The sequence below is a fragment of the Phascolarctos cinereus genome, unplaced genomic scaffold, assembly GCF_003287225.1.
Source record: "Phascolarctos cinereus isolate Bilbo 61053 unplaced genomic scaffold, phaCin_HiC Scaffold_2;HRSCAF=192, whole genome shotgun sequence".
NCBI lineage: Eukaryota > Metazoa > Chordata > Mammalia > Diprotodontia > Phascolarctidae > Phascolarctos > Phascolarctos cinereus.
In genome coordinates this window covers 337,563,417-337,582,746 of record NW_027555625.1, presented here as the reverse complement: position 1 = coordinate 337,582,746, position 19,330 = coordinate 337,563,417, and the positions used below count along the sequence as shown (strand labels likewise).

The window sequence follows — 19,330 nt, the reverse complement described above, 5'->3', positions numbered from 1 at the left end:
AGATCATGATTGCTACTGCTATTTTTTTACTTTAGCAGAAACATAATAGATTCTGCTCCAGCCATTTATTTTAACTCTGTGTGTCTCTCTGTTTCTGTTTCTTGTAAATAACATATTGTTGGATTCTTATTTCTAATCCACTGTGCTCTTTGCTTCCATTTTATGGACAAGTTCATTCCATTCACTTTCACAGTTATGATTACTAACTGTCCATTTCCTTCTATCCTATTTTCTTCTGTTTATCCTTCTCTCTCTTTTTTTATTGTGTCCCCCATCTACAGACTAGTTTGCTTGTGACCACTGCCATCTTTTATCTGTCCTGCCTCTTATCACCCTTTCCCCCTTTCTTTTCTTATCCCCTTATGCTCCTACTTCTCCTGTTGAGTAAGATAGATTGTTTATAACCAATCGAATGCGTGTGTGCATGTATGTGTTTTCCCTTTTGAACAACCAATTTAAATGAGAGTGATGTTCAAGCAATGCCCACATTCTACTCCACCACCCCAAGCATTTTCCCCACTACTATAACAGCTCTTTTTTTTTTTTTGGTTGGGCAATGGGGGTTGAGTGACTTGCCCAGGGTCACAATGCTAGTAAGTGTTATGTGTCTGAGGCCAGATTTGAATTTGGGTCCTCCTGAATCCGGGGCTGGTGCTCTATCCACTGCACCACCTAGCTGCCCATAACAGCTCTTTCTTGAATAACTTCTTATATTCTATAATTCTCTCCATTCTTCCTCTACCGTCCCCCTTTTCCCTCTTTCTTGCCTATCCATTTTTAACATCATTGCAACACAATTGTCTCACTCCCCTACCCTTCTCCTTCTATCTAGAATTACTCTAATTGCCCTAATAATGATAAAGTTCTTAGAAGATACATGTCTCATTTTCCCATATAGAAAGGTACATATTTCAGACTTATTGAGTTTCTGATGATTTTTTTTCATGTTTACCTTTTTATGTTTCTCTTGAATCTTGTAGTTGAAAGTCAAATGTTGTATTCAGCCCAGGAATTTTCATCAGAAATGCTCGAAACTCTTCAATTTCAGTATTTATTTTTTCCTTTGAAGGATTACATTCACTTTTGCTAGGTAAGCTATTCTTAGTTGTAATCCTAGATCTTTTGCCTACCAGGATATCATGTTCCAAGCACTCTGCACCTTTAATGAAGTAACTGCAAAATATTACTTGATCGTGACTGTGGCTTCACAGTATCTGAATGGTTCCTTTCTGGAAGCTTGAAATATTTTATCTTTAACATGGGAGTTCTGGAATTTGGCCATGATATTCCTGGGAGTTTTCATTTTGAGATCTCTTATAGGTGATGATCAGTGGATTCTTTCAATTTCTATTTTACCCTCTGGATCCAGAATATCAGGGTAGTTTTTTTCTGGATAGCGGTCAGGTAGGTGGCAGTAGATAGAACACTACGCTTGGAAACAGGAAGACTCTTTATGAGTTCAAATTTGACCTCAGACACTTACTAGCTCTGTGACCCTGGAAAAGTACCTTGACCCTGGAAAAGTAACTTAACCCTGTTTGCCTCAGTTTCCTCATCTATAAAATGAGCTGGAAAAGGAAATGGCAAACTACTCTAGTCTCTTTCCCAAGAAAACCCCAAAATGGGGTCATGAAAAGTTGGACATTACTGAAATAACACAATAACAAGAAATTTCCTGCATTATTACTTGAAATAGGATGTCTAGGCTCTTTCTCTGATTGTGGCTTACAAGTAATCCAATGATTCTTAAATTATCTGTCATTGATCTTTTTCTAGGTCATTTGTTTCTTCCAATGAGATATTTCTCATTTTCTTCTAATTTTTTTTTCATTTTTTTGCTTTTCTTTTTATTGATTCTTGGTGTCTCATGAATCATTAGCTTCCATTTGCCCAATTCTAATTTTTAAAGAGTTATTTTCATCAGTGAATTTAGTAGCTCTTTTTCCACTTGGTCAATCCTTTTTTTCTTTTTCTTTTTAAATAGTACTTCATTTTTTCCAATTACACATATAGACACTTTTTAGCATTCATTTTTCAAAAAAAATCTGAGTTCAAAATTTTTCTCTTCTTTTTTCACCTTCTTCTTCCCTAAGACAATAAGTAATTTGATATGTTATATATGTGCAGCCATGTATATATATTATTATGTAATGTTGTAGGAAAGAAAAAACAAGCAAAAAATGAAGTGAAAATAGTATACTTCAATCTGTATTTAGACTCCATCAGTTCTTTCTCTAGAAGTGGGTATTATTTTCCATCATGAGTCTTTTGGAATTGTCTTAGATCACCATGTTGCTGAGAAGAGCTAAGTCACTCATATTTGATCATCCCAGTGTTGCCACTACTGTATTCAAAGTTCTCCTGCTTCTGCTCACTTCACTTGGTATCAGTTCATGTATGTCTTTCTTTTTGTTAATTTTTATACATTTATCTTTAATTTATAGGATAAAACAAGCATTTCCATAACATAGCAAAATAAAAAAAAAAGACTGCACATGAAACTGCAAATCTATTATGTACAACTTGCTATTCCTTTTAAATATATAATAAAGATATCATGTAATTTTTTTCCTTCCTTTGCTACCCCCACACTAGAGAGTGTTACCATTAAACATACATGTATACATACATATATGTGTGTATGTATGTATATATGTACAAATGTAAAATCATTCTATAGATACTTCAATTTATCAGTTCTTGCTCTAGATTCAGATAATTTCTTCATAGGTCCTTTTTTTGGTACTTATTTTGGGCATTTATAACATTCAAAATGACTTATTCGCTAAAGTTGTTCCTCAAACAATACTGCTATTACTGCATATAATGTTCATTTCACTCTTTATCATTTCATGGAAATCTATCCATGTTTGTCTAAGATCATGATGCTCATCATTTCTTATAGGACAGTAGTATTCCCTCATGATCACATAACAAAATTTGCTCTGCCATTCCCCAATTGACAGGTATCTCTGCAATTCCCAATTCTTTGCCACCAAAAAGAGAGTTGCTATAAATACTCTAGAACATATACATGTTCTTTTCCCTTTTCTCTGATTACCTTGGGAAACAGATCTAGTAATGGAATTTCTGGGTCAAAGGGTACAGGCAGTTTATTAACTCTTTGGGCATAATTCCAGATTGCTCTCTCCAAAATGGCTGGATCAGTTCACAATTCTACCAACAATTTGGATTTTTTCTACATCTCCTCCAACATTTGTCACTTTTCCCTTCTATCAGTTTAGCCAATCTGATAAGTGTTAAATGATATCTCAAGATTGTTTTAGTTTGCATTCTCTAATCAATAATGGTTTAAAGCGTTTTTTTCATGACTATAAATTGTTTTGATTTCTTCATCAGAAAACTGCTTGATCATATCCTTTGACCACTTAACAATAGGGGAATGACTCATATTCTTATTGATCTGACAAAGTTCTTTATATATGTGAGAAATGAGACCTTTATCTGAAAAACTGTCTTTAATTTTCCCCCCAATTTTCTGCTTTCCTTCTGATCTTGGCCATATTTGTTTTATTTGTACAAAACCTTTTTAATTTAACGTAATCAGAATTATCCATTTTATACCTCACAATGTTCTTCATCCATAAATTGTTTACCTACCCATAAATCTGATGAGTAATACATTCCATGTTCTTCTAATTTTCTTGTAATATCTCTTTTTATATTTAGGTCATGTATCCATTTTGATCTTATCTTTCCTGATTTTATCTGGTTATATAATTTTTCTTTTTTTCCCTCTCAGTGAAACAGATACCTTCTTTCTCTCCTCCCTTTCAATGAGTCCTATTCATTTATTTTTTTAAATTTTATTTTTGTGCCCCTTTCCAGAGAAGATTTCTCTCCTATTCCTTATTTATCCTTTCTTTCTGTCTACTCTAGACCCTCCTTTTTGCATTCATGACCCTTACATTTATCTACTCCCTCCCTATTCTCTGCATACATTATGGAGTGAAAACTTACAAGGTATACATTTTGGGTTCGCCTAAGCAGTTTGTGCCCCTGCCTTCTATTGCCCATGGATGCCCCTTTTCCTTTGAGCCTCATTCTCAGAAAAATACCAATTCTTGCAGGTCACAGAGAAGACACTGTCTCATAGCAGAGCACTGCTCCCAAGTCCCTGATTATGTCACCCACCCCTGACCTCCATCCTTCCTCTGGTCATCTTTCTTCCCTATTTGCCTCAAAATTTCCTTGGGTACATGTCCTCCTACTATCCCAGGTACCAGTTAATGACAAGAATTCTAATTTGCCCACCACCATCACCCCAGACAGGATGAGTTGGCTTTTCAAGTACCAAATTCTCTCAGACAACACCTCCCTATCTCCTTTCACAAAACATCTCTCTTCACCCAAAGAATCATTCATAATGGAATCCCTTCCCACTGCTAAAACAGGGTCTCCCTATTTCACCCTCCCTATTTCAGTTCTTCCACCTTTCTCCTCACCAATTTTTCTTTTCTGAGGATCCTGGGACTTTCTTAGGGGAGTTCTACCTTTTTTTTAGCTCTGGAAAAAACTTAATCATTCTGAAATGTTACTCTGTCCTGGTCCTGGCTTACACAGAGGGATCTCCTTTTATACTGAAAATACACTTCTTATTGACTTCTTATATGGTTCTGAGATGAAAGAAGTCACTTAATGTAGTTTTGCACTGGAATTAACATTTTACTACTTTTTAACTAGTACCAAATTCCTTTAAGGATTACTGCTTTATGGTACAGATTGAGATATAACATGGCTAGGCCCCCTTTTTCTTGCTTTTTAAAAATCAATCACCCTGAGATCTTGAAACATTTCCTCCAGATAACTTTTCTTATTATTCTTCTATCTCTATAAAATAATATTTTGGTAGCCTGGCAGTGAATAAATAAATTAACTTGTGTACTACTGTCTTTTTCATATCAGGAGGACATACTCATAAACCATGAATATTTCTCTAATTTTTAGATTTGCAAAGATCTGCAGAGTGTTTTATTACATTCATATTGTTCTTGTATGTATCTTGCATACATTCTGAAAATATTTTGAATGCAATTCCTCATTTTATCTCTGTTTATTTGGCTCTTATTTTGTTTTGTTTTGATAATATGCAGAAGTGGTGACAATGTATATAGATTTTGTTTTATATGTGGAAACTCTGATGAATTTGTTAATTGGCACAACTGAGTTTTGGTAAAATCTTTGGGGTATCACATGCAAAGAGCAATAATTTTAAATTCTTATTTATCTGTATTTATCTGGTCCTGTGATGTATGTATCTTTTTGCTATTTCTAGCACTATGTTAAACAGTAGGGGTCATAATGAGGTACTCCATTTTACTCCTGGTCATTGGAAAAGGACTTTTCCATAAAATATAATTTTTTTTCTTGATACTACATATTTAGGAAAAGTCTATTTATTCCTATGTTTCCTAGTGTTTTTTTCTTTTAAACAGAAATGAGTGTTGTCCGTTAGCAGAGTTGTGAACTACTCCAACCATTCTGGAGAACAATTTCAAACTATGCCCAAAAGGCTATAAAAATGAAGCATACTCTTTGACCCTGCATCACTACTATTAGAGATCTGTATCCCAAAGAGATCAAAGAAAAGGGGAAAAGACTTATTTGTACAACATATTTATAATAACTCCATGTTATATCAAAGAATTAAAAATCAAGGTGATACTCATCAATTGGGGAATGGCTGAACTATATAATTGTGATAAAATACTATTGCGCAATAAGAAATGATGAGCAGGATGGTTTCAGAAAAACCTGCAAAGTCTTATATGAACTGATATAAAGTGAAGTGAACAGAACCAGAAGAATGTTGCACACAGTAACAGCAATATTGTAAGGATAGGCAACTGGAAAGACTTAGCTACTCTAATCAAGACAATGAACCAAAATAATTCTAAAGGTTGTTGCTGTTTAGTCATTTCATTCATATCCAACTCTTTATGTCTGGGGGTTTTTTGGGCAAAGATACTGGAGTGGTTCACCATTTCCTTCTCCAGATCATTTTACAGATGAAGAACCGAGGAAAACAGGGTCACATAGCTAATAAGCGTCTGAGATTGGATTTGAATTCAGGAAGATGAGTCTTCCTGACTTCAGGCCTAGCACTCTATGCACTGTGCCACCTACCTACTCCTAATTCAGTGGACCCATGATGAAAAATACTATCCTCCAGAGACAGAATTGATGAACTCTGAATGCAGATTGGAACATTTTTTTTAAACTTTATTTTTACTGTTTTGTTTATGTTTATTTTTGAAACATGGCTAACACAGAAATATATTTTATATAACTTCACATACATAATGATATCAAATAGCTTGCCAAATTGCTTTGCCAGGGACAAAGTAGGGAGAGAATTTGGAAGTCAAATATTTAAAAAGTGATTGTTGAAATTTTTTTACATGTAATTGGGAAATTTAATGAAATAAATTTATTTAATGAAACATTTATTTAATAAAATAAAAATTAAAAAAAAAACAGAAATAGATGCTGGACTTTGCTAAAAGCCCAACAATCTACCAATCTATTGATACCATCATTGGGTGTTTATTAATTTTTAATAGTTTATTTTACTTATATTTTTTCTTATAACTGAATGAATCTGTATTGCTGGTGTAAGTTCAACTTAGTTATAGTGTATAATCCTTTTAATATGTCGTTGCCCAATTGTTTTTATTTTATTTAAAATTTTTGTGTCAATATTTATTAGGTATATTAGTCTAAAGCTTTCTTCTCTTGGCCTCTCTCTCATTTAGGTATGAAGACTATATTTGTATCACAGAATGAATTTGGAATGTTCTTTTCTTATCCTATTTTTGCGAAATTTTACGTAATGTTAGAATTAATTGTTCCTTGGATATTTGAGAGATTTCACTTGGAAATTTAACTTTTCCTGGAGTTTTTATTTTCTTTAGAGTTTATTCATAACTTGTTCGATTTCTTATTTCTGATAAGTATTATTATTATTATTTTGGCTAGGCAATGGGGCTAAGTGACTTCCCCAGGGTCACATAGCTAGTAAGTGTCAAGTGTCTGAGCCCAGATTTGAATTCATGTCCTCGTGCTTCTAGGGCCAGTGCTCTATCCACTGTGCCACCTAGCTGTCCCTCTGATAAGTATTATTACAATAATCTATTTCTTCTGTCATTAATCTGAATATTTTATATTTTAAAGTATTCATGTATTTCATCTAAGTCATCAATTTTAGGGACACATATAATTAAGCAAAATAGTTTCTGATTTTTCTTTTATTTCAATTGTTGTGAATGTTCCATTTTCATTTTTTAAAATGAACAATTTGATTTTCCTCTATCTTTTAAAAATCAGATTGAATTACTGCTTATCTACTTTGTTGTTTTTTCAAAAGGAAGAACTCCAAGTTTTACTCATCAATTTGAGGTTTTATTTTTGTGTTTAATTTCACTTTTTATAATTAATCAATTTTTAGTTTTCAACATTCACTTCCCTAAGATTTTGAATTTTGAATTTTTTCCCCTGCCCTCTTCTCCCCCCTCTCCAAGACGGCATGCAATCTGATATAGGCTCTATTTACACATTCATATTAAACATATTTTAACATTAATCATGATCTAAAGAAGAGTAAGAACTAATAGGAGGAACCATAAGAAAGAAACAAAACAACAAAAGAAAAGGAGAGCAAATAGTATGCTTCCATCTGCATTCAGACTCCAGAATTCTTTGTCTGGATATGGATAGCATTTTGCATCGTGAATCTTTTGGGGTTGTCTTAGATCCTTGCATTGCTGAGAAGAGTTAAGTCTATCAAGGTCAGTTATCACATATTGTGGCTTTTACTGTAGACAGTGTTCTCCTGGTTCCTCTCATTTCACTCAGCATCAGTTCATATAAGTCTTTCCATGTTTTTCTGAAGTCCACCTGCTCATCATTTCTTATGACACAATAGTATTCTATCAAATTCATATACCACAACTTGCTCAGTCATTCCCCAGTTGATGGGCATCCCCTCAATTTCTAATTCTTAGCCACCACAAAAAAATCGCTATAAATATTTTCATACATGTGGGTTCTCTTCCCATTTTTATTATGTCTTTGGGATACAGACCTAGAAGTGGTATTGTTGGGTCAAAGGAAATGCACAATTTTATAGCCTTTCGGGCATAGTTCCAAATTGCTCTCCAGAATGGCTGGATCAGTTCACAACTCCACATCAACAATGCGTTAGTGTTCCATTTTCTCATATCTTCTCCAACATTTATCATTTTCCCGTTTTGTCATGTTGGCCAATCTGATAGGTGTGATGTGGTACCTCAGAATCATTTTGATTTGCATTTCCCTACTCAATAGCAATTTAGGGCATTTTTTCATTTGACTGTAGGTAGCTTTAATTTCTTCATCTGAAAACTTCCTGGTCATATCCTATGACCATTTATCAATTGAGAAATGACTCGTTTTCTTACAAATTCAACTCAGTTCTCTATATATTTTAGAAATGAGGCCTTTATCAGAGACACTGGTAATAAAAATTGTTTCTCAGCTTTCTGCTTCCCTTCTAATCTTGGTTGCACTGGCTTTATTTGAGCAAAAACTTTTTTAATTTAATGTAATCAAAATCATCCATTTTGCATTTCATAATATTCTCTATCTCTCGTTTGGCCATAAATTCTTCCCTTTCCCATAGATTTGACAATTAAACTATTCCTTGCTCTCCTAGTTTGCTTATAGTATCAGTCTTTATATCTAACTCATGTACCCATTTTGACATTATCTTGGTATACAGCATAAGATGTTGGTCTATGCCCAGATTCTACCATACTATTTTCCAGTTTTCCCAGCAGCTGTTTTTAAATAGTGAGTTCTTATCCCAGAAGTCTCTGGATTTATCAAATATTAGATTACTATAGTCACTGACTGTTGTGTCTTACATACCTAACCTATTTCACTGATCCACCAATCTATTTCTTAGCTAGTACAAGTAGTTTTGATCCTTTATAAGTGGCTTGATCTGATTTTATTTGTGTTAAAAGCATTTTGTAATTGTGCTCAATTTTTAATTTTATTAATCTCTCCTGTGGTTTTCAAAATTTCTAGTTTGCTATTCAGCTGTGGAATATTTGATGTTTTTCTATTATTTTTAGTTGCATATAAAATTCATTGATTCATTTTTTATCTCATTTATTAATGAAAGCATTTAGAAAAAAAGTTGTTAATCTGAGATACATGAACTTTTTTGGGAAAAAAAACTGATAAGTATTTCAATATCATTGGTTTCCTTTGTAATCAAATTTATTTTCATTTTTTGTACTTCATAACATTATTCTGAGAAGATATCCATAGACTTCACTAGCCTGGGAAAGGTGTACATGGCACAAAAAAGGTAAAGAACTTTTCATTTAGAGGCATATTTTCCCCTAAGGACTGAATCCCACAAATTTTAGAATACAGTTTCATTATTGTCATTTGCTTTGACAAAATTTTCCATTTTAAATTAATTATTCTTTGTCCTACCAATCCTTTATGATTAAGTTAGTCTCCAATGTATTTTGTGTTCTTTCTTCCAGGGTCTTTATAGAATATAATTTTTACTATATTTTGTAAAAGATGTCCTTAGTTTTTACACATTTGTGTGAGAGGATTTCTGTCCCAATTCATGATCAGTTTTTGTAAAGGTGTCATGCATAGATCAGAAAACATGTAAACTCCTTTCTACTTACATTCAGTAATCTAGAGATCTATTATCTCTAATTTGAAATGTAACTTGGTACTGGAATGACTCTTCTTCCTAAAATATCATTTTTATTATGTTGTTGCTCAACAACCTACAATGGCTCCCCACTGTCTCTATTATCAACTTTGCAAGGCCTTCTGTAATCTGGCCAAACCCTATTACATAAGCACATATCCAATAAACATCAAAGTATACCTTGCAACATGCAATCTGGTCAAGATAGTCTCTCTTAATGGAGGATTCTGGGAAGATGGTGGAGTAAGTCAGAAAATTTCAAGCTCTCCAGATTTCATCCAGAAATGAGATAAAATAGCACCTCAGGACAAACATAGGGCTGTAAAAATCAACAAGAGTTGGGGCAAAAGAGTGGTCCTTCTGGGACAATCAGGGAAGATCTGAAGAAAAATCCTAGGACATCAAATGGTCACCTGTCCAAAAAGAACTCATAGAAGAACTTTAAAAAGACTTTAAAAATCAAATGGGAGAGATAGAGGGAAAAAATTTAAAAAAAAAAATAAAAGATAATCCAAAGAAAAAGAGATTATGAAATGAAAGTCAACCAATTAGAAAAGGAGATCCAGAATCTTAGGGAAGACAATGATTCCTTGAAAATTAGAACTGGGCAAGGAGAAGCCAGCGAAGATATCAGACCAACAAATAATAAAACAAAATACAAAGAATGAAAAAATAGAAAAGAATATGAAACATCTCATAAGAAAGACAACTGATTTGGAAAACAGATCAAGAAGAGAAAACATAAGAATAATCAGACTATCTGAAAGCTATGATCAAGAAAAAAGCTTCATATAATAATATGAGAGATAACTAAAGAAAACTGTCCTGAAGTATATAACAAGAGGGTAAAGTAAAAACAAAATAAAAATAAAAATAAAAATCCACTGAATACCACCCAAAAGAGACCCTACAAAGAAAACCCACAAGAACATGATAGTCAAATTCTGAAACCCCCAGCTCAAGGACAAAATATTATGAGGAACAAGAAAAAAAAATTTAAATATGGTAGTGCCACAATTAGAATCACACAAGACCTAGCAGCAGAGACACTAAAACACCACAGGTCTTGGAACACTATATGTCAAATAGCAAAAGAACTGGAGTTGCACCTGAAAATATCATACCCAGCAAAGTTAAACAAAATCCTGAATGAAAAAAAAATTGACATTTAATAAATTGTTATACTTTCAGGATTTTGTTCAAAAAAAAACCTGAGCTTAATAATAGATTTGATATACAAGTGACAAGAGAAATATATAGTACATAGCAAAGACTAATTATAAGGGACTCAATAAAGACAGACTGTTTACCTTTTATATGTGGAAATGTAAAACATATGTCTAAGATTTTTATTATTAAATAGCTAATCCATAAGAAAGATTGGAGTAGATCTGAGTATTATATGATTTTAAAAAGTAAAACCATTTAGAAACAGGTAAAAAGAGTAATTATACAAATAAAGAGCGAGAGGAAGAACTGACACAGAGGAATTAGATGGCGGAGGAGTGCTAGTGGTTCTGGGGCCCTACTTTCATTGGGAATGGGTTTAAAAAGGAACAATACATATATATCTAGAAGGGCATAAAAGTCTTCTAAATTCATAAGGAAATAAAAGGCTAAAGGGATAGAGAGAGGAGAGAGAATAAGGGCAGGATTTTTAGAGGGGAGGGTGAGGGAATAGGATAAGAGGGGGGTTATAGAAGGGTGTTTAGATTAAGGAAGGACAAGAGAGGGATACATGGAGGGGAGGTAGGTTAAGTAATAGGAGGGCAAAGTAGCAGGTAGAAGGAAAGTAGAGGTATAAGGAGGGATAGGAAGTAAGGGATATACACAAATATAAAATAAAGATCAGGAGTAGAATTTGTTAGGGAAAAAGGAGCAGGGGTGGTAATCATGATCTCAGGCAAAGTTAAGGCTAAAATAGATTTAATAAAAAGAGAAAAATAGGGAAACTACACTATGTGTCAGCCATATTCATCAACATTGTTTTGGACTATTTAAAATAGCTTCATATTCTAAGGATGGAATATTGCTGTGATGTAGGAAATTAGTTGGTGGACTTTGAAAAATATGGAAAGACTTGGACTTATGAAGGAAGAGGTTATCCACCCTCAGAGAAACAGAGGACAAATAAGTATAGTACAGTCTTACATAGATATATATGAATGTATATGTCTATCTATGAATATGATTATACATATCTAAGTATATGTATGTATGTATAAGTGTATGTATGTAAGTGTATATGTATGTATATATCTTTGTGTAAATATGTGTATATATGTATATATAAATATATCTGTACTTAATTGTAGCCTTCTTTGGTATAGCAGGGCAGGGGGGAAGGCAGAAAAAGGAAAAAGGAACAAAGTAAAAAGCACACAGCAGAGACTAAAAGGAAACTCACAAATAAACAAAGAAAAGGAGGACAGCTCTGAACACAATGTGTAGTATTTATTATATAGGCTTTCTTGGAAATTTGTTGCTGTATGTTTTGAATCCTCTCTTATGTTCTGCTGTGCACACGGCAATGTTTTTTTTCCCATTTTTTATTTTATATTTAAGTTTTAATATTTAAGTTTATAATATGCTCCTTTTCCTTTTCTTATTCTGTATTTAAGGTTTTGTATTTAAGTTTAAAATTTAAAAAAGGTAAAATTTTTTTTTTAAAAAGATAGTATCTTAATTATCTCCCAAATGTACTCTGCTTATTCTTATCTCCTTGCATTTGTTCTTTGTTTTCTTCTTGCTTGTAATCCTCTCTATCTCCCCCAGTTCCTTAATGATCACAAATAATGATAATAATAATAATAACAATAATAGCAGCTAGAACTTATAAAGTACTTTAAGGTTTACAAAGTACTTTACATGTATCATTTCATTTGATTCTCCCATCCCACAACACATTCTCAAAAAAATGTAACAATAATTATAAGAGATAAGGACTGAACCTATGATTTCACTGGTATAATGAACTCCAGGGTGAGGAAATTCATTCTCTTAATGTTGTTTGATACATTATCTGCAACTTATATTCTTAGAAAGTTATCAACAACACTGAGAGGTTGTGTCTTGGCCAAGGTCATCCAGCCAGGATGTATCAGAGTCAAGACCTGAGGCCTGGTCTTCTTGGCTTTGAAGCCATCTTTTTATCACTATGCCACACTGCATTTCCATTTGTTCATACTAAATTTAGCACTTCATTTTAATTAATCTCATTATTCTCTAGTACCATCATATGTGTAAGTCTTATCTCCCTAACAAGATAACAAACTGTTTGCTTGGTGGTAAAGACCACATCATAAGATATGATATACCTCGGCAGCAAGCACACGTATATCTATGAAGCATTAAAAAAATATCCATTGAGCTGAAGCATTTCAGGACTCATGTATTTTTCTACAGAATAATTTGTTCAACTGATACCAAGTTATTTCAAATATTGTCTCTTCACATTTTTCAGCTTAGTCCCTTTTTATATTTGCTGAAAAGAAAAAATAACTTTAATATAATTGTGGGTGGGGAGAGGAAAATGAAAGACTTTTTGTAAAGCACCAAAGGTTCCAATAGTTGCCAGTGTTTGAAATATAGTAAGAGCTTAATAAATATTTGTTGCCTTATGCTACTTACAAATTGCATCATTATGATATTTCAGAATAACTAATGGGAGAAAGAGAAGTGGTTAGAAGGATATAAGTGAGAATTAAGAGTGTATTTTAAATATCAGATTAAGTATTAGAACCTAGATTAAACAATAAAAGTAAATTTTAATAAAGGTTAAATTATCTCTATCTTATAAATTACTACTATAGTTTTGATTAAACAAACTAAACAGATAACGTGAATGCATCCTACATAAAACTATATTGATTCCTAAGAGCTTTCAAATGCCAGGAAACAATAATATAGGAGAAAGTTCAAGAAACAAAAATAATTCCTCTGAAAAAATCAACTGATAAACAGTGTACACACATACTCCATACTATAGGTGGAACAAATTAATTTCCTAGAATAAGTGTACTTTGAAATTTCCTCTAAGTGAACCTGCCCTAAGCAACTCACTTCTAGAAAACACGAGGGAAATGCAAGCATCATTGTAAAACTAAAAACCTTCAAAATAACTAGGTTTTTGTGTCATCTCAAGAGATTTTCTTTTTACCACAAATTCACCAGAAGAGTAAATTTTATTTTATTCTTAGAGGCACTAAAAAAAGCATCTTGTATATGTATATGAAACTATTAATGACTATACCATTATATTTTGTTTTAACTGATGAATCAAATTCATTTTATCTACAAAGCATTACACAATCCCCTCACTCATATATATCTGCTTTCTATGAACTATCATCATACTTCATATTATTACAGGTTCAATTATACTCTGCATTATTTACATGTCACCTCCCCTTTATATTTCTATCTCTCCATAGTACCTAGAAAACTGTCTTGTACATAGTAAGCATTTAATAAATATTTGCTGAATACTGGCAGTCATCTTGACTAAATAAAATTATTAATGTTGACAACTACTGAAATGAATTGGGAGGAAAAAAAAGATTTCTCAGAGAGAAGTACCATAAATTTGTACTTGAAGTCTTTATCTAAATGCATTCAACTACATTAATGGAATTGAAAAAGGTTTTATAACTATTAGCTATGCATCATTACATTGAAGTCCCCTAATTCAGCACATGTAGTAATGGCAGTGACGAAGCTTGCCTTCTCATCATATTGAAAAAGGAGTTTCCCAAGCAAATCAACAGCATAGATAAGGAAAATATTTTCCTACCTAAAGGGGAAAGGTAATTTTCTTTAGAGTTCAAATTTAGCATTACAATTTGCTTTCACTGAATCAGAATATCTGGGGGTTTGAATGGACTTCAGAGAGGCCATTTAGTACAAACCATGTGAACAGGAATCCTATCTACAAATATACCTATAAACATTTCATTCAGTCTCTGCTTAACAGCAGTTTTAATTGTTAGATGAAGAGCTTTAGTCACTAGAAAGCTTTTTAATATAAGAGGTAGTGTGGTATAATGGATAGAAAGCCACCTTCAGTGCCAGAAAGCCCTGGATTCAAGAGTTACTTCTAACATATATTAGCTGTGATTTTAGTTAAACCACTTAATGACCCAGTGCACTGGGAACTCTTTAAGTTCCACTAGTTGCAGAGAAAGTGCTGACTATCACTTGTAGAGGGCGTTTCATTATCCAATAATTCCAGATAACACTGAAATAACAAGCCAATTCCCTATTTTTACCCCCTTTATTATATTAAACCTATGCTTGCCTCTTTGGACTTCTACTCATTGTTCCTAATTTTGCCCTGTGGAGCCATGAAGAATAGTCTCTTTCTATAACACTTTCCCTTCAAATATAGGTAACATGGTTCCCAAGAGCATTCTCTTCTCCAGCTCCTTCAGGCTCATGTTATGAACTCAAGGTCCTTCATTATCCTTGCTACCCTCATCTATATGCTCTCCAACTCAAAATAAATTCTTCCTAAAATGCTGTCCCCAGAACAGAAGAGAACATAATATTCTAGGTGTGGCCTGACCAGGGCACAGTTCTTGAAAGGACTATCACCTGTCATTTCTCACACCTGGATACTATGCCATCTTAAGATTATAATAATATTAGCTTTTTTACTACCACAAGACACCGTTTATATTGACCTTGCAGTCCACTTAAAACCTCTGCAGCAGAGTTTCTGTGTCCTTGGATAGGAAAAATAATTACATCTTTATTTCAATACAATTGGTTTCCTTTGTAAAGTTTATTTTTATTTTATGTGCTTAAAAACCTGATTCTGAGCAGGGGTCTATAAGTTTCAACAGATTACTAAAGGATCTATGACCACACACACACACTGCAACCTGTCAAGATCTATTTGGATTCCAACATTCGGCTATCACTTCTAACTTGTTAACATTTGCAAATCTGGTAAGGTTTTATGGAAGACTATTAAAAATGTTAAAGTAGTACAGGGACAAACAGATCACTGGGATACTCCACTACAGAACTTCTAAGTTGGCATGAAACTATTAATGATTGCACTTTGTGTCCAACCAATTCCAGATCAACTTAACAGTATTACTGTCAAGTCCACATTTCATCATCTTATTTACAAGAATAGCATAACAAGCTTTATCAGATGCTTTGCTAAAATCTAACTAAATTCCATATGTGGCATTTTCCAGATCTACTGAACTACAAACCTTTACACATAAAGAAATTATTTTGGTCTGGCATGACCCATACTTAATCAAGCCATGAATAAGATTATAGCTTTGTGATGACTTCTTACTTTTCCAGATGTTCTCTAAACAACATTTTAATAATATCTTCTAGAACTTCACTAGGAGTCAAAGTTAAATTTAATGGCTTCTAGCCTCCATTTTCTTTGTTCTATGAAAGTAAGGAAATTTTCCCTTCTCTGCTACTGTACTATTGTTCAGGTTCTCTTTAATTCTTCAGAGATCACTGATATTTCAAACAATGGATTTGCTTATTATAGGTGATTCTTATCTACTTTGAAAGCACTTAAAAGATATTCTGAGAAGCCCTTCTCATCATATCCAGTCAACTGTAGGTCTTGCATGTAATAGAAAGCAACAGAATTATCTCCTTAATTTTTTTTTCTTCATTTTGAACTATTAACCTTTCCCCACAAGTAGAGCGAATTAGCAAATCAAAAGAGTAGAGATTTAGGGCCAAGAGTGGCCTGGGAGGCCAGGTAGTCCTTCCCCATTCCCACCCCCACTTTATAGATAAGAAATAAAGTCAAGAGAGGTTAAATGACTTGTTTAGGGTCACAGCTAGTAAGTGTCTGCAGTAAGATTTGAATCCACCTCAGGTCAGTTTTTCTTGACTCTAAGTCCAGTACTGTATTCACTATATCATGCTGCCAACAGATAGAAGTATAGATAGATGGATGGGTAGACACAAATAGAAAGAGAAGTGGACAAACAGAAGAGAAATGGATGGATAATTGATAGATATACATCTATATGTTTAGATCATTTTTTAAAATAGATTAATAAAATATCTGATTTTTTTTCATATTAAGAGCTACTTATATGGCTAGTCTTCTAAAAATACTTACTAACCACATTCTTATCCTGAACAAGTGGTTGAACATTACTCACAATTTTGGTAACCAAATAAGAAGTGCTTGTTTTTAGAGTGTAGCTATTGCTTATAAACTAGTATATACATTTAGCATAGAAAAAAAAAGGTGGAAATAGATTAACAAAGAGGAGGGATAATGTATAAACATAAATATAGCATGTCTGTTGCATAAACAAAAGTTATCTGGAAATTTCAAAGTTGTCCAGAACAAAACTGATTTGATTTTCAAATGATTTTTTTTCTTTCTGTTAGAGAGGGAGGAAATCATTATAAACTTTTTCCACATAAACAGAAACTCACCTTAGATAGAGCAGCATCGCGTTCTTCTATCACTGCATTCATTTCTTCAGTAGTTATTTTCTCTTTACATTCCTTGGTCTTGTATATTCGATCCATAATTACAGCTCCATTACTATGGATGGCTCTCCCTGTGTCTGCATTGTTTATTCTGTTCAGTAATTCCTGCAATGTCTACCAACAGCATTATATGTTAGTTCTACATGAAGTTTTAATATATTTTATTTAATATAGGGTTTTAATTAATAGGCACATGTGAATGGTAAATTGACGGAGTGAAGTTATTGAATTTTCATATTGCAGCAAAGATGTACATTATTAGTGTGTCAATTCTTCTTTTTCCCACTTCTTAGTTCTTGAAACCCACTCAATTGAACTTAAGCCTCTAAGATATACGACTGACATCAAGAAATCTCCTCAGAGAATGGCTTACCATGTCATTTTCTTCAGGGTTAATATTTTCTAGCCTAGAAAAAAAGGAACACAGAAAGCCTGATCAGTAGCATTTCCTTAGTGCAGCAAAATGAGTTCGCTTTTTAAATCTTTAGAACCTCAAGTAATTTCATTCGACTAGTCTTTAGAGTCAACCATAACACTGAACATATTAAAGTGCCACCTGCTCGACTTCATCTTTCAATAATGCTCCATATCTTCAGCACTGACTTCAGACTGTTAAGTTATTAATGTTTACTACTATATATGACTACAAGGATCAATTGTTCATATGTGCTTAGATGAAGAAAGTTCCCCAGCGATAGAAGCACTGGAACTCATCATTATATTTATTCCTGGACTTGCCATTTTTTTCCCTAGAAACTGTATTCCTTTCCTCCTCTTTCTTTTTGGGCACCTCAAATAAAACAAGGTAGTGTTTTTATTGTCAAGTGTAATTATATTCTCCCAAAAACTTTACCTGAAAATCTCCTATGAGGTTCTCTTTGTTAAGAACAGATAAATAAAATGTAAAAGCTAAAAAAAGGCTGAAAGATCACTATCATTACAGATAACTAACACTATGTTTTTCCCCCCTGTATCATAACACTGAAAGAATTAACATAAAGTTATAGAAAACAAATTGGTTTCCTATATACATCAGTTTTCCTTTGATATAGCCATCATAATCAATAAATTCTTGGTTTAAAAAAACTGCTGAGGTACAAAAAGGGGAAAATGTGGCTAGGCAACAGTTGATTTGAAAAGGAATCTATGAACTAAGATTTTAGAGGACAAATCAGATCAAAGGGGATTGGATGCTCTCAAGAACAGATTTCTCACACCACAAACACAAAGAATTCATGTGAGTGGGAGAATGGTGAATGGAATAAGATAGCAGTTTCCAAACTTAATGTCCCCTTTCTTACAAAAAAATTGTCACACTTTCCTACACTTTTCATATAAAAATCTAGGCAAATAATTCCTTTTTATCATATTTGTTTTCAAAAAATTAAGAATTTATTTTAAAGTGTATAACAAATCTGACGATACAATAAATATAATTCACAGACATATTTATTGATAAAGTCCTATATATTTTCATATCTGTAACTTAAAAACACTAATCATATATTAATATAATGGGTGGACTTGTTATTTGGGCACAAAGTATTGCTACTTTTTCAATCACTTACTGAGATCAGTGTTTTGTCTCTGCAACTCACTAAAGCAAAAAATCCTGCTTCACACAAAATAGGATAATAAATTCATAAAATGTATATTAATTTGTTAGGTGAACCAAAATTCGTTCACTGACAAAATGCAACAAAACTTTCAATTTCATAAGCTATTTTTGAACAGACTATCACAAGATGACACTATTAACTAACTTGCTCAAATGTACTAAGATGAAAATTTGCACATAGTAAATGGTTCCTTATTCAATGGTATTTAGAAATGACCAGGACTTTGAAAAGAAACAAGAATTATTTCTGTATACAAATGGTTAATAAGTATGTCTTCAGCAGCAAAGTAGATAAAATGCTGGGCCTTGAATCAGAAGATCTGAATTTAATTCTGGCCTCAGACATCTACTAGTTGTATGACCCTGTCAGTTAACCTTGGTTTGCCTCAGTTTCTCCAACTGCAAAATAGGGATAATAATAGCACCTACCTCCAAGGGAGGTTGCGAGAATAAGATAATTGTAAAGTGTTTAGCAC

The 19,330-nt window shown here is 33.0% G+C and overlaps 1 protein-coding gene across 4 annotated transcripts in view; it reads right to left on the bottom strand.

The window, feature by feature from the left end:
• MIPOL1 (mirror-image polydactyly 1) overlaps positions 1 to 19,330 on the bottom strand; it is a 470,789-nt gene that overhangs the window by 296,949 nt on the left and 154,510 nt on the right. For all 4 annotated transcript variants that reach the window (XM_020991342.1, XM_020991354.1, XM_078150326.1 and 1 more), the window contains exons 9-10: positions 17,610 to 17,643; positions 17,180 to 17,350 (exon numbers count right to left, since the gene is read on the bottom strand). In XM_020991342.1, coding sequence (XP_020847001.1) covers positions 17,180 to 17,350; positions 17,610 to 17,643 — 205 coding nt within the window. The remainder of the gene's footprint in view (positions 1 to 17,179; positions 17,351 to 17,609; positions 17,644 to 19,330) is intronic.